This window comes from Eurypyga helias, unplaced genomic scaffold, assembly GCF_000690775.1.
Source record: "Eurypyga helias isolate BGI_N326 unplaced genomic scaffold, ASM69077v1 scaffold2269, whole genome shotgun sequence".
In the NCBI taxonomy this organism is placed as follows: Eukaryota; Metazoa; Chordata; class Aves; order Eurypygiformes; family Eurypygidae; genus Eurypyga; species Eurypyga helias.
The window spans coordinates 39400-52297 of record NW_010273749.1 but is presented as its reverse complement, the minus strand read 5'-3'; the positions used below and the strand labels follow the sequence as shown (position 1 = coordinate 52297).

Sequence of the window (12898 nt, the reverse complement as noted above, 5' to 3'; positions counted from 1 at the left end):
AACACTTAAGATTCTGAAACTTACCTGGTTCATTTATTCTGCCAAAAGTATGTCGGGTGTTATGCTTCCTGGTTTTAAAACAGGTTTCACAAAAGTCAAAATCATCACAGTTTCTGCATTTGAACCTAGGCCCATTGATCGGAAACATCTGACAGCCATCGCACCTGATTTCACAGAAGAACGACGAGTAAGTATATTTCTAGCGGTTTTCATGGTACAAGGTAACTGTAACACCAGTCACTGTAATGGAATCGAGACAGCAAGGCTAGGACAACACATATATATTAAGAAAAATGTGAATCATCACTTACGTGACTCCAGGATGAATGCTAGGGACCAGTTCCATTTCCGACAACAAGCCAGTCCAATGAGACTGCTGAGGAAAGTCTACAATGACATCTTTTCCATTGGCACTAAAAGCTGTTACACACACAGAAAATACAACATGTTGCAAGTCTCTATAAAATGGAGCAGAAGGTCTGCAGTGCAACATCAGAAGCAGAAACACGTAATAAAAGTAGCTTTCAAAAGTCATCTTTTCTTTTAATGGAACTATGCATTAACCTAATCAGATAGCCTGGAAAGGGGCAGACAGAAAGGGAGTTCTAAAGGTTTTTTCTAAAAATATCTATTATGCTGTTTAAATTCCCTGACTCCTGTTTTTTTTCTTTTCTTTTTAAAATAGTTCCTAAAGGGAGAGTGTACTTCTAAACACAAAAACAGCATGACCAAAACCTGTACTTCTTCAAGCAACCTACACACCACAGATTACTTCTATAACATCTCTTACAGCTTGACACTAGCGCACCCCACTTTCTCCTCACTTTCATATGAAGTCTTCAAGTCGGAGTTACTACTTACTATTTGTGGTTTATCTGAAGTATAAATGAGAACTACAACAGGAAGCTGCACCAATTCTTAAAAGACCTTTACTGTAAGTGCAGAGGCTCAAAAATCAGATGAACACGCTAACAAAATGGGCTGCTACCGAGTACATGTCTATAAATTCATTAGAGACATCAAATGCATTCTATAATCGCCATGCAATATTCCACACTTATTTGTAAGTGTGCCTAGAAGATTCTCTCCTTAAACACTGCAGAAAGTCTGAATGGTTTCCAGTTTCATTACCTCCCCATGCCCCATTTTGAATATACATTACCTTTGACAACTCCCACACTCCGATGAGTAACTGATCCCCATTTATATTTGGGTGTGGTAACGGAGCTTTTCACACGTACTTTGTCACCTATCTTGATATGAGAGGCAGAACTCTGTGGTGGGAATCCTAGCAGTTGCAAGAACAGATGCACAGTGAGTGGGTTTTTGTCCCCCCAGAATACACCTCCCTTAGTTTACCACTCAAGTTTTTTATTAAAAAACAGTTAGCAGCGAACTTACCTAAAAGCTCAACATGGATATATCTGACCCAGTAAGTACCACCCTTTTGTTGCCAATCGCACTGTACGTTCAGGTCATGCAATCCATCTCGATCCAATTTAATAACTTTGCCTACATCTCCTTCACACACCTCCTCATAGGTTCTGCAGCACCTAACCATCATCCCCACCTAAGGAAAAAGGACAACAAAATGCCATAGCTATGTAAATACCAGAAGGGAAGTCGTTTCAATGCAGCTTTTCATCGTCAGGCTTACCTGAATATTCTCCCTCACGTACACAGCATAGTCATCATTACTTAAGAAATCAGCTCGTTTCTTATAGGTCTGGCTCTCTGTTACAACAGCACCACTTGACTGGAAAAAATTTAAAATAAACAGGTAACAGTTACACAATTTGTTTTCCATTCAGATAAATAAAATTATTAGCAGAGACTGAAGATAACCCAACAAAAACACAAACATACAATATCCAAGCTGCATGCCAAAATGGGTAAAATCTTCAACAGGTCAACTCACTACAGGGCTAACATTTATGATGCACTTTAAACTACAGTTTACTTTCCAAAATGACTTGCCAAGGAATGTAGCTGCAAGTCTTCGAAATGTGTGAAACAGCCGCAAGTTGCTTTTATGAAACGTGCTTGTAAAAGAAATTAGAACGAAGAGGATTTGTGAGCATCTATTTAGCCTTGCAGATACACATTCACATTCCACTTCCTAGGCTACTTGTTTGGAGAAGGAAAAAAACCCCACACAGTGGTGAATGGCAATCTCCTACCTAAAATACACTACTATTTTTTTTCTGTTATTTATTATAATGGGATTTAAAGTATTCCCTTAGAAACACAAGCTGATGAAATAGTAAGATTATACTTATCAGAAATGATTGATTTCAAGGTTTAATTAACTTAAAAATTAAGAGGACTTGCATTCCAGCTGTAACAAGAATTTTCAGAAAACTGTTCTGTTTTGAGCATGACGTGTTTTATTCATTCGAGGCAATATAGAGCACGGTTTGTCACTGCAATACTGATAAAGATATCAGAACTCAATGTCAAGTTAATTTCCTTCAAAATATAATGCATTTCTTTCAATTACAAAATCCAACATGTGCCAGAAGACTCAACATAACTCCTTAAAAATAAACAGAAATATGGAACTCATTTCATTTTATTGGCAAATCCTTACTGAAGAAGTTCCTACGAGTCAACAGAAACCTAATATAAATTCACATTAAAGCCATCACACCCAATAGGCATTGTAAAGGTCATTTTATCACCAATAAGCGAAAATAAGTTTTATAAGGAAAAAGCTAAGCTATTTCATTGATATCTTTTAGCCATTTATTCACCAATTCCTCAGTCATGTTTGTTTTTCAGAGCAAAGGAAGGATGGAGGGGGAAAAAGATTTTAAAATAAAAAGTCCATTACAAATATTACACTACAGCATTGACTATTTTAGATGAAACTGAGACCAACTATCAGAGATACTTATAGCTACCACTAGGGAAACATCTACCTGCATTCCAACTCTCCCCCTGTTACTTGGGTTCTTTTACGACATGCTTTAGAAACATGGCAGACATGGTCCTTGTTAGCCTTGACAGCTTGGAACAGCAAAGTATCCTTGTACTCTAACCAACTTCATAAAAGGAATGAACTATAGAATTTGCAGCCAGCTAGCATGACTTAGGTTTTCTTAAGTTGATACTTACCACAGGGCATGCAGCTTCAGCTTCTTCCACCTCCTCTACTATTTCCTCATCTGAATATTCATCAGAGATAGTATCCGCATCCGAGAGATCCGTAATTTGAACATCAGGATGATCCAACAACCAGCCAACCAAGGCTTCCACTCCTAATAGAGAAAATAAACTCAGTCTGTCTCTAGGGGATTCTCAGACACTCTTAAGATAGCACCCAAAAGGACAAGTAACAATTATTCCCCTGTAAGAAGCATTTTAACCTGCTCACAACTTTCCTTCTAACATCGTGACGTTAACTAAATGAAATACCTGGTAGTCCAGAGGCACTTCCAGAGGTTCCAGACAGAGATTTTAGTGCAAATTCTATGTTTTTCCTAGGAAATCCCATTTCCATAAGTTGAACTACAATGGGGAGGGGTGGAATTGGCGATTGCTTGCGTTTCTTCGCTTTTGTGGGTCGGATATGTTGCACTGTGATGGGTGTTGTAGCTTCACTAGAGCTGCAGTCTTCAAACACAGGAGTTGAAGGATGTGTCGACTCTACAGCCAAATACTGGCACACTGCCAAAGCAGCAGCCTAAATGAGAACAAATAAATCAGTCCAAGTAAAACAAGAATATTTAGTATGTTTTGTGTGTGCATGTGCCCGAAATTAAAGGTTATTTAACAAAACAGTAGTTCAGTGTCCCCCTTTTTTTTTTTTTTTTGAATCTACAGCTTCACAAATTTCACTTCCAGTGGGAGTTTGGGAAGGTCCCTGCTGACAGGGAGCTAGCCAATGTTATTCCAATCCACAAGAAGGGTGTGATGGAAGATGCAGGGAACTACAGACCTGGTAGTTTAACCTCAGTTCCTGAAAAAGTTATAGAGATCATACTGAGTACTGCTGAAAGGCACTTAAAGAATAATGCAATCATCAGGCACAGTCAGCATGGGTGCACAAAGGGCAAGTCCCGTTAACTAATTTGATATCCTTCTGTGATAAGGTCACTCGCCTAGTGGACAAAGGGAAGGTGGTGGATGCAGATTTTCTGAATTTTAGTAAGGATTTTGATACTGTCCCTCATAGCATCCTTCTGGACAAGTTATCCAACTGTGGGATGAGCAGTTCGCACCGCGGTGGGTGAAGAACTGGTTGAAGGGCTCAAAGGGTTGTAGTGAATGGGGGTACATCTGGCTGGTGACTTGTCACCAGTGGTGTTCCTCAGAGTTAAAATTCTAGAGCCACCGCTGTTCAATATATTTAACAAGAGCTGGATGCAGTAGAATGACTGACCTTGGTGCCAGGGACGGTTATGGGGCCGATCATCTTGAGTGCCATCACACAGTAGATAGGACAACCAGGTGACCAGGCCCAGCCAGCACGGGTTTATGAATGGCAGGTCCTGCTTGACTAACCTGATCTCCTTCTAGGACGAGGTGATCCACTTGGTGGAGAAGAGAAATGCTGTAGATGTCTACCTAGACTTTAGTAAGAACTCTGACACCGTTTCCTACAGCGTTCTCCTGGAGAAGCTGGCTGCTCACGGCTTGGATGGATGCACTCTTCACTGGGAAAAAAACTGGCTGGATGGCTGGGCCCAGTGTGTGGTGGTGAGCGGAGTTAAATCCAGTTGGTCACAGGACACAAGTGGTGACACCAGGGCTCAGTACTGGGGCCAGGTCTGTTTAATATCTTTATTAGTGACCTGGATGAGTGGATCAAGTGCACCCTCAGTCAGTTTGCAGATGACACCAAGCTGGTTGGGAATGTTGATCTGCCTGAGGGTGGGAAGGCTCTGCAGAGGGATCTGGACAGGCTGGATCCATGGGCTGAGGCCAACTGTAGGAGGTGCAACAAGACCAAGTGCCAGGTCCTGCACTTGGGTCACAACAACTCCCTGCAACACTACAAGGCTTGGGGATAAGTGGCTGGAAAGCTGCCCAGCGGCAAAAGACCTGGGGGTGCTGGTTGACAGCAGCTGAACATGAGCCAACAGTGTGCCCAGGTGGCCAAGAAGACCAATGGCACCCTGGCCTGCAGCAGGAACAGTGTGGCCAGCAGGACTAGGGAAGCAATTGTCCACCTGTACTGGGCACTGGTGAGGCTGCACCTCGAATCCTGTGTTCAGTTTTGGGCCCCTCACTGCAAGAATGACACTGAGGTGCTGAAGCATGTCCAGAGAAGGGAACAGAGCTGGGGAAGGGTCTGGAGCACAAGTCCTGTGAGGAGCAGCTGAGGGAACTGGGGTTGTTTAGCCTGGAGGAGGCTCAGGGGAGACCTGATCGCTCTCTGCAGCTGCCTGAAAGGAGGTTGCAGAGGAGAGGGGGTTGGTCTCTTCTCTCAAGTGACAAGTAATAAGATAAGAAGAAACGGCCTCAAGTTGTGCCAGGGGAGATTAAGATTGGATATTAGGAGAAATTTCTTCATTGAAAGGGTTGTCAGGCATTGGAATGGGCTGCACAGGGAAGCAGTTGAGTCACCATCCCTGGGGTTATTTAAGAGACATGTAAATAAGGCAATTAGAGACATAGTTTAGTGGAGGACTTGGCCGTGCTGGGTTAACAGTTGGACCTGATAATCTTAAAGGTCTTTTCCAACCTAAAAGATTCTATGACTCTATTACAAAGTTTGCTGATGATACCAGACTGGAAGGTGCTGTTGACTCTCTTGAGGGACAAAAGGCCTTGCAGAGGGTTCTAGGTAGACTGGAGCACTGAGCTATGATTAACAGGAAGAATTTAACAAGTCAAAATGCCAGATTCTGCACCTAGGATGGAGTGATGCCCAGTGCAAGTAGAACTTGGGAAAGGAGTGGCTGGAGGGCAGCCCTGCAGAAAGGGATCTGGGGGTGCTGGTTGGCAGCAGGCTCAGTATGAGTCAGCAGCGTGCCGTGGCAGCCAAGAAGCCAAAGTGCATGCTGGGGTGCATCAAACACAGCATCACCAGCGGGTCAAGAAAGCTGACTGTCCTGCCTGTCTTCAGCATCAGTGCAGCCTCACCTCAAGTACTGGGTGCAGTTTTGGGCCCCACAATTTCAATAAGGATGTGAAGGTACTGAAATGCTTCCAGAGGAGGGCAACAAAGCTGGTGAAAGGGCTGGAAGGAATGTCCTATGAGGAGTGGGTGAGGGCTTTGGGCTTGTGCAGTTCAGAGAAAAGGAGGCTGAGGGGTGATGTCATTGCTATCTACAGTTTCCTGAGGAGGGGAAGTGGAGAGGAAGGTGCTGAGCTCTTCTCTCTGGTGTCCAGTGATGCATGGGAATGCTTCAAAGCTGCACCAGGGGAAATTTAGGCTGGACATTAGGGAGTATTTCCTTATCAGGAGAGTGGTCAAACACTGGAACAGGCTTCCTGAAGTGATCGATGCACCGGTCAGTGTTAAAGAGGAAATTAGACAATGCCTGTATCAACACTCTTTAACTTGGCCAGGCAGCAGGACTAGATCATTGTAGGTCCCTTCCAACTGAAACAGTCCAGTCTAGTCTAGTGTAATTGGAATGTGAATTAGACTTATTTATTAGGCTACTTATTAGGAGAAAACACACACTCTACCTCAAGCTCCTGTTTGTCAAATATTGCTTTCACAGGTGATGGTTGTGTAGCAGCTGTCAAAAGTTGCTGTAAGAGAATCATGGGAGGCTGAGGTCCTTCAGGAGACATATCTCCTATGTCAGGTGAGGCAACTGCTCCATCCTCTTGAAACAAAAACATTATTTTAACCAAAACCATGTAATACAAGACAATCAGGAGACTACTCTGGGACATGTTGGTTGATCAAACATTGTTTTCTCCCATATTTCTTCTTCACAGGAATCATGCATTTAAGATTAAATCGTGTGCCACCACCTCCACACAAAAAAGCAGAAGAGAATCTTGTAGATAAACAACAGTTTTACTAAAATACTCGTTGAACATATCTAGCAGAAACTGTTCAGTGAACACTAAATTTGCACAAGTATCTTCTGAGTTCACTTTGTTACAATAACATTATTATACATAGGTCCTTCCAGGACACCCAACCACCTCACTGATTCCCAAAACCATGGTGCATGCTTTCTGGATTATTTCCCCCCTCTGATACACATCTTGGGAAGAGCTCTCTAGACATAGTCATTGCCCTCTCAAGAGGGTACACCTTTTTTGAACCAACTGGCTCATGATTCTGCAGCTATTGTATTTGATTTTGTATTCTTGTTAGCATAAACATTCATGTTTCCTAGATCTTTACTGTGGCTACCTCAGGAAAGTGTTCTCATTCTCCATTTGAATCCAACAAAAGGAATTTCTCATATTTGAAATGAATAACAAAGCAGTTAATAGTCCTCATGTATTTATGCTGTTCTGGTTAAAGAAAAAAGAAAAATCAAACAAACAAAAACCCCCACAAAAACAAAAAGTTGAGTGGGATTTTCCCCCTTAAAAACTGATGGTAGAAGTAAAACCGTGTTTCATTCCTGGGAAAAACATGATGATTCTGTTGCCTTGAATTTGGCAACTGCCGAAAACCCCCAGAAATAAACAAATAAACTGAGTCATTAATATATTTAAAGATATTACATGCTTCACAGATGCCTGAAGAATTAATATAAACTATAAGGGCATCAATAGCTATCCTGAAAGCTGACAGAGCTGTTTTATTTTCATATGTAGAACAAACATATCTAGAGGATGAATTCAAATTATTAAAGCTACCATTTCTTAAACTCCTTTAAGATTATGCTTAGGACACTGTATCCTGGTACTTGTTTCACTGAAAATTACAAAACTTTTGAAATAAAAGGAATAGCCAATTGAGAACTCATTCTTTAAGTTCTGAAGCAGAAAAGGAAACCACTGCAAAAAACCCACAAATTTTTTTAAATTACTTGTAAATCTTACTAACTATAGAAGACTTTAAAATTTAGCTAATTCCAATATTTCAAGCTTCAAACACTTGATCCTGTCTTCAAAACCCAAGTTAAAAAGTCAAAACGCTTTTAATACATAATGTTAAAACCCTCCTGAATTTTAATTTTTAATTTTTAGCCTTTAAAGGGCAATCCTAATTTTTACCCTCCAAATGCCATTACCAAGGGTTACAGTCACATCCTCTATCCACCACCTAAACAAACAGCATCACACGCAGTTTGCATTTCAGAATACCTGTAGGATTTAGTGCACCCTCCTGAACAGCTGGCTGAGACAAGATCTGCCTGAGTGTATCCTGGTGAGAAAGCAGAGCTCGGCCTGCTTTCAGTATGTACAGCTTTAATTGCTGGCATCGCAGTAGATCCAAATCCACTTGACCTATCAGAAATATTAAGCAGCCATTAGCATTAGAAATTTCTCAGAGAGGAAAGGCTATCATTCCTATAACCTCAGTGCAAAAACCAGTTTACATCTTAACTCACTGTGTGGAAGCTTGTGAAATACTGATGAAATGAGGTAGTCTGAACAGCACATGGATAAAAAGTCTGCACACTTTCTACAACCCTTGATATTAAAAACATCATCATGATACTTTTCACACCTTGGACAATCAAACAGCTGCTACATCTGCACAGTAAGTGCAGTTAAGATGTTATATGCATTCAGTATTTTAAACAATTGAACAAACCAGTTCAAACAACTGAATGCAGAAAGAAAGATCCAAACCTTATTTACATTTTCTCACCAAAGTAAGAATGGTATTCCACTTACAGTGCAAAGCAACCAATCTCAATAGCTAAACTTGTCTCACACTACTTATTCAATGTCAACTAAGAAGAGAAGTAAGGTTCCAGAAAACCCTTTTTCTTATGCACATTTGCTGTTACCAGTATTTCTCCCAGAGGGCCATTTAAAAAACAAACAAACAACAAACCACCCCACACCCAGCTATACCTGAAAGACCCTGGTTGGGAGACTTCATTCTTTGTTTTTCTATTTTACTTCCAGCCAGATTTACTAGTTGAGCCCAAATGGATAGCATAGGTTCAGTGAAAGGCAGGTTGTTCACATTAAAAGCCACAACTGGAAGCTACACAGGAGGGGAAGAACCACACAAAACACAAAAAAAATACAGATAAGTGTTTTCCAAAATTTTCCAAAATCATTCCAAAGTTTCAATGGTTATTAATGGAAGAACAGAAAAAGTAGCATTTGTCTTACTGCTCTTGACTAGGAACAACTGGAGAGGATTTCTATTGCCTACATAGCTCCTAAGCCTGTATTTGTACCACACAATTGCAGGTCTACTCAGTGAAAAAGCAAGACAGAGTCAGAACAAGGAAGAACTGCAGTCCCTGAAGCAGACCAGGCACTTTGACTGTGCTTTCATTAAAGCCATATTAGCCAACTTGAGATGAAAATTCAAATGAAAACACCCATGACTTTCCACATTACTTCCCAAATCAAGTTCAATACAAATAACTAAGTCCCTTTCACATAAGGGCTATAAATCCCATTATCATGACTTGGGATATTAGTTCAAGTCAAAGGACTTGATAGGATAGGTGATAGGACAAGGGGTAACAGGTTTAAATTGAAAGTGGGGAGGTTTAGATTGGATATCAGGAAGAAGTTCTTCATGGAGAGAGTGGTGAGGCACTGGAACAGGTTGCCCAGAGAAGCTGTGGATGCCCCATCCCTGGCCATCTTCAAGGCCAGGCTGGATAAACCTTTAACTAACCTGGCCTAGTGGAAGGTGCCCCTGCGGGTGGAACTAGATGGTCTTTAAGGTCCCTTCCAAACAAACGATACTGTGAATTTGTGACTTCAGCTCAAATCCTTTCTTTCACTTCCTCAAAAAATGAGGACAGACATTAAAGGCCGTATAGAGGTTCCCATGAGTGCCACCTTAGATTTGCATTAAGAGCATTGTGTCTGTTAAACAGCAATGTATTTATCCAATGAAAACAAATATTTCCTTTGCACCACATCACAGTCTTTAACCATATCCTTCCTTGTCGGAAAGCCTCAACAAAATGAACTTACTGGTTTGAGCTGATTCAGAGGGCACACTCTACATGTTCGCATGTCATAGAACTGTACAGTGATTTTCCCTTTTGGGGTGATGCGTGTCACTGTGCCTTCTCCAAATTCATCATGAATTACTTGTCCACCCAGTCTCAGGCGACTGTCTATGCCACCAATCACCGCTAACACTGCCATTAGGCCTCCCACCTCTGGATTCTCAGTGTCAGGAAAGTAGTCATCCAACACAGCCTAAAAGAGAACATAAAAACTAACTGTAGGGAGAAAACATGTACTTGTATCTGCTTTAAAATACAAAGTTAATCATACATACTTAATTTTAAAAATTACAACACATAAATACAAATATGTAAGGATAAAAATGGTTTTGAAATTTAGCTTAATATTGTTTCAAACATTTCATATTTATAATTTCAAAAAAATTATTGCTATAAAAATGAGCTTATTTTAAAACGTGGGAACTACCCCTTCTGACTGTTTTCCTGCAAAGATGTGGGTGATGGAGGTTAGCTGAGAGTTGATGTACTTGTTTATGAGTCCATTCCACTGGCTGAGCGAATGGAGCGTCCTCAGCAGTGCCACTATCTCTTCTGCTAAAGTACTACTGTGAGTGGCAGTTAGAGATGCTTGGGGCCTGGCCTTTCTCCTTCTCAGAGTAGATTCTAGAAGACAAAGCAATTGCACAGCAGTTATCAATTCAACGCATATATTTTCTAGACAAAAGATAATCCACTGAGGGGCAATTCCTCTACCTCTGAGTAGCGGGATATCTGAAGAACAGGTACTAAGCAGGCTGCCTAAAAATCCAAACAGTTTTTCCACAAGAAATTTCATGTCTCTTGACCTTTCATTTTTATCCCACGATGGAAGTACTGCTTTCAATAAATGTACAGCAAGGATCTAAAAACAGAACAAAAAGAGTATTAGTCCACTCCAAGTCACCAAACATTAAAGAAATTCTCAAACATATTAAGTACAGAAGATATTTTAAAAGTTAGCCTTCCTCGGAAGTTCGTTCTGTAATGCCGATTCCTTTCTGGCTGTGGAAATTATAGAGCTCCTAATCATCATCAGTTTGCTGAGGCATATTTTAAAAAAAGTTGTGCCAGTTCAAAGTCAGTAACAATTTTATTGGCACATTATACCAGTGAATCCAACCTCTTCAATACTCAGGACATGGGACAAACACACACTGGGAAAAAATGTAAATGACTAATACACACAGGAAAAGTAGGAATACAGAATGGGAAGGTTTGTTCAGATTCCAGACTCAGTCCTAAGATGTAATTCAGAATCAAAGTTTCCAAGTGTTCTGCAATGAAGGTGTAACAGTTAAAAATCATGAGATATAAAGCTGAATGATACCAAGAAGGCAAACAGCAACCACAGTGACACCCAAAAGTAATTACTGTGAAACGAGGGCCTCCGACAGAGTACAGAAGGAACAGGCTGGCATCTCTAAACCTAGACACCCAGTGCAGGACTGATGAAGAACACAGGAAGGCACAGAGCTGCAGTTATCAAAGAGTAGATGGGGTTGCACATTCTGAATGGGAGTATTTCAGATTTTTGTTTCCTCATCTCTTCCCAGAAGGCCAACACATGTCATCAGTAACAGGGAGGAGATCTCTCTTCTGATAAACCTCTATCAATAACACGTCTTTCTAAAACTTCAAAGTCTCATCTTTTTCCTGTTATTAAGTTAGATCCTGGTACACAAGGTGTGCTCATTTATCTCAAGTATTTGCTGAATAGCACAGATGACTAATGATGGACTAAGTCCTGGATGATGGCAGAAGTCTCATCATATTAAAAATACTGGCAAGAATTTTCTGGAAAATCACACAAAAACGCACAAGCCTTTGTGATAGAAGGCTTCAGTTAAAAGGCTTCAGTCTTTTTCCTATCAAGAAAAAGATTAAGAAGATTGTTTGATCACAGAGCCTTCCAACTGGGAAGAGTTATTCCACAGTAAGGTTGCTTTTCAATCTCATGAAAAAGGCACTACAAGATGCTAAGGAAATAAAAAAGAAAGAAGAAAGAAGAAAAAGAAAAGGGCAGAGTGGACAAGGGAAATACAATAACAAAGTAAGATGCAAAGATGCAGCTTCTTAAGAGAGATTGTAATTAAAACCATAATGACCATTTACTACGTAAGGAGGGACAGTAGATAATACACAATTTGATAACTTCAAGATGAAATTGCACATTTTTCCTAATCACTTTGTTATTCTTTATTCAACTTCACTTTATTCAACTTCTAGGAAACATTATATGGGAATTTCTGGAATTCATTTTTGGAACAATGTTTTGGCTTCTCATCTATACAAAACTTCCAGGCTTTCAATAGAGCAAAGGGGTGTAGTGCCCTGAAGGCTTAAAAACTTACAGATGTATATTTAAAACAATGAATCCTAAATATAACCAGCTACCGTGTCTTTTTTCCAATTAACAAAAGTTTGATTTAACAAAATTTTCCATTTGTTTTTTAAAATACACTTTTTTAAAAAAAAAAAAGTCTACTTAATTCATTGCCTTTCAAAGTATTTTGGAAATATACACATTACCTGTCTCTGTAGTGAAGCAGCAGTGAAAGATTCATGACCCTCAACAATTTTCATTAGCAAAGTAATCCACTGAGATGTACTAAGAGTGCTGCACATCTGAGGCATGAGTGCTATACTTCGAATGAATCCCAACGTGCACCAACTCCTATGCTGTTCTTTATAAACTAATTTATTTGGCAAGGAAGCTAAAAACAAAAAGATATACACATATAACAGTTGACTTTTCCGCCAGTTACATAGTTCTCTATATACCGCAAGGGCCTTTTTCGGACAAATCGTAACACTGG

The 12898-nt window shown here is 40.3% G+C and overlaps 1 protein-coding gene across 1 annotated transcript in view; it reads right to left on the bottom strand.

Moving 5' to 3' along the window:
* HERC2 (HECT and RLD domain containing E3 ubiquitin protein ligase 2) overlaps window positions 1-12898 on the bottom strand; it is a 93012-nt gene that overhangs the window by 41963 nt on the left and 38151 nt on the right. The window contains exons 37-50 of the mRNA XM_010159569.1: window positions 12612-12796; window positions 10797-10944; window positions 10510-10706; window positions 10045-10275; window positions 8953-9088; window positions 8233-8376; window positions 6643-6785; window positions 3418-3685; window positions 3118-3260; window positions 1658-1756; window positions 1402-1570; window positions 1163-1288; window positions 312-420; window positions 25-164 (exon numbers count right to left, since the gene is read on the bottom strand). Of these exons, the coding sequence (XP_010157871.1) occupies window positions 25-164; window positions 312-420; window positions 1163-1288; window positions 1402-1570; window positions 1658-1756; window positions 3118-3260; window positions 3418-3685; window positions 6643-6785; window positions 8233-8376; window positions 8953-9088; window positions 10045-10275; window positions 10510-10706; window positions 10797-10944; window positions 12612-12796 (2238 nt within the window). The remainder of the gene's footprint in view (window positions 1-24; window positions 165-311; window positions 421-1162; window positions 1289-1401; window positions 1571-1657; window positions 1757-3117; window positions 3261-3417; window positions 3686-6642; window positions 6786-8232; window positions 8377-8952; window positions 9089-10044; window positions 10276-10509; window positions 10707-10796; window positions 10945-12611; window positions 12797-12898) is intronic.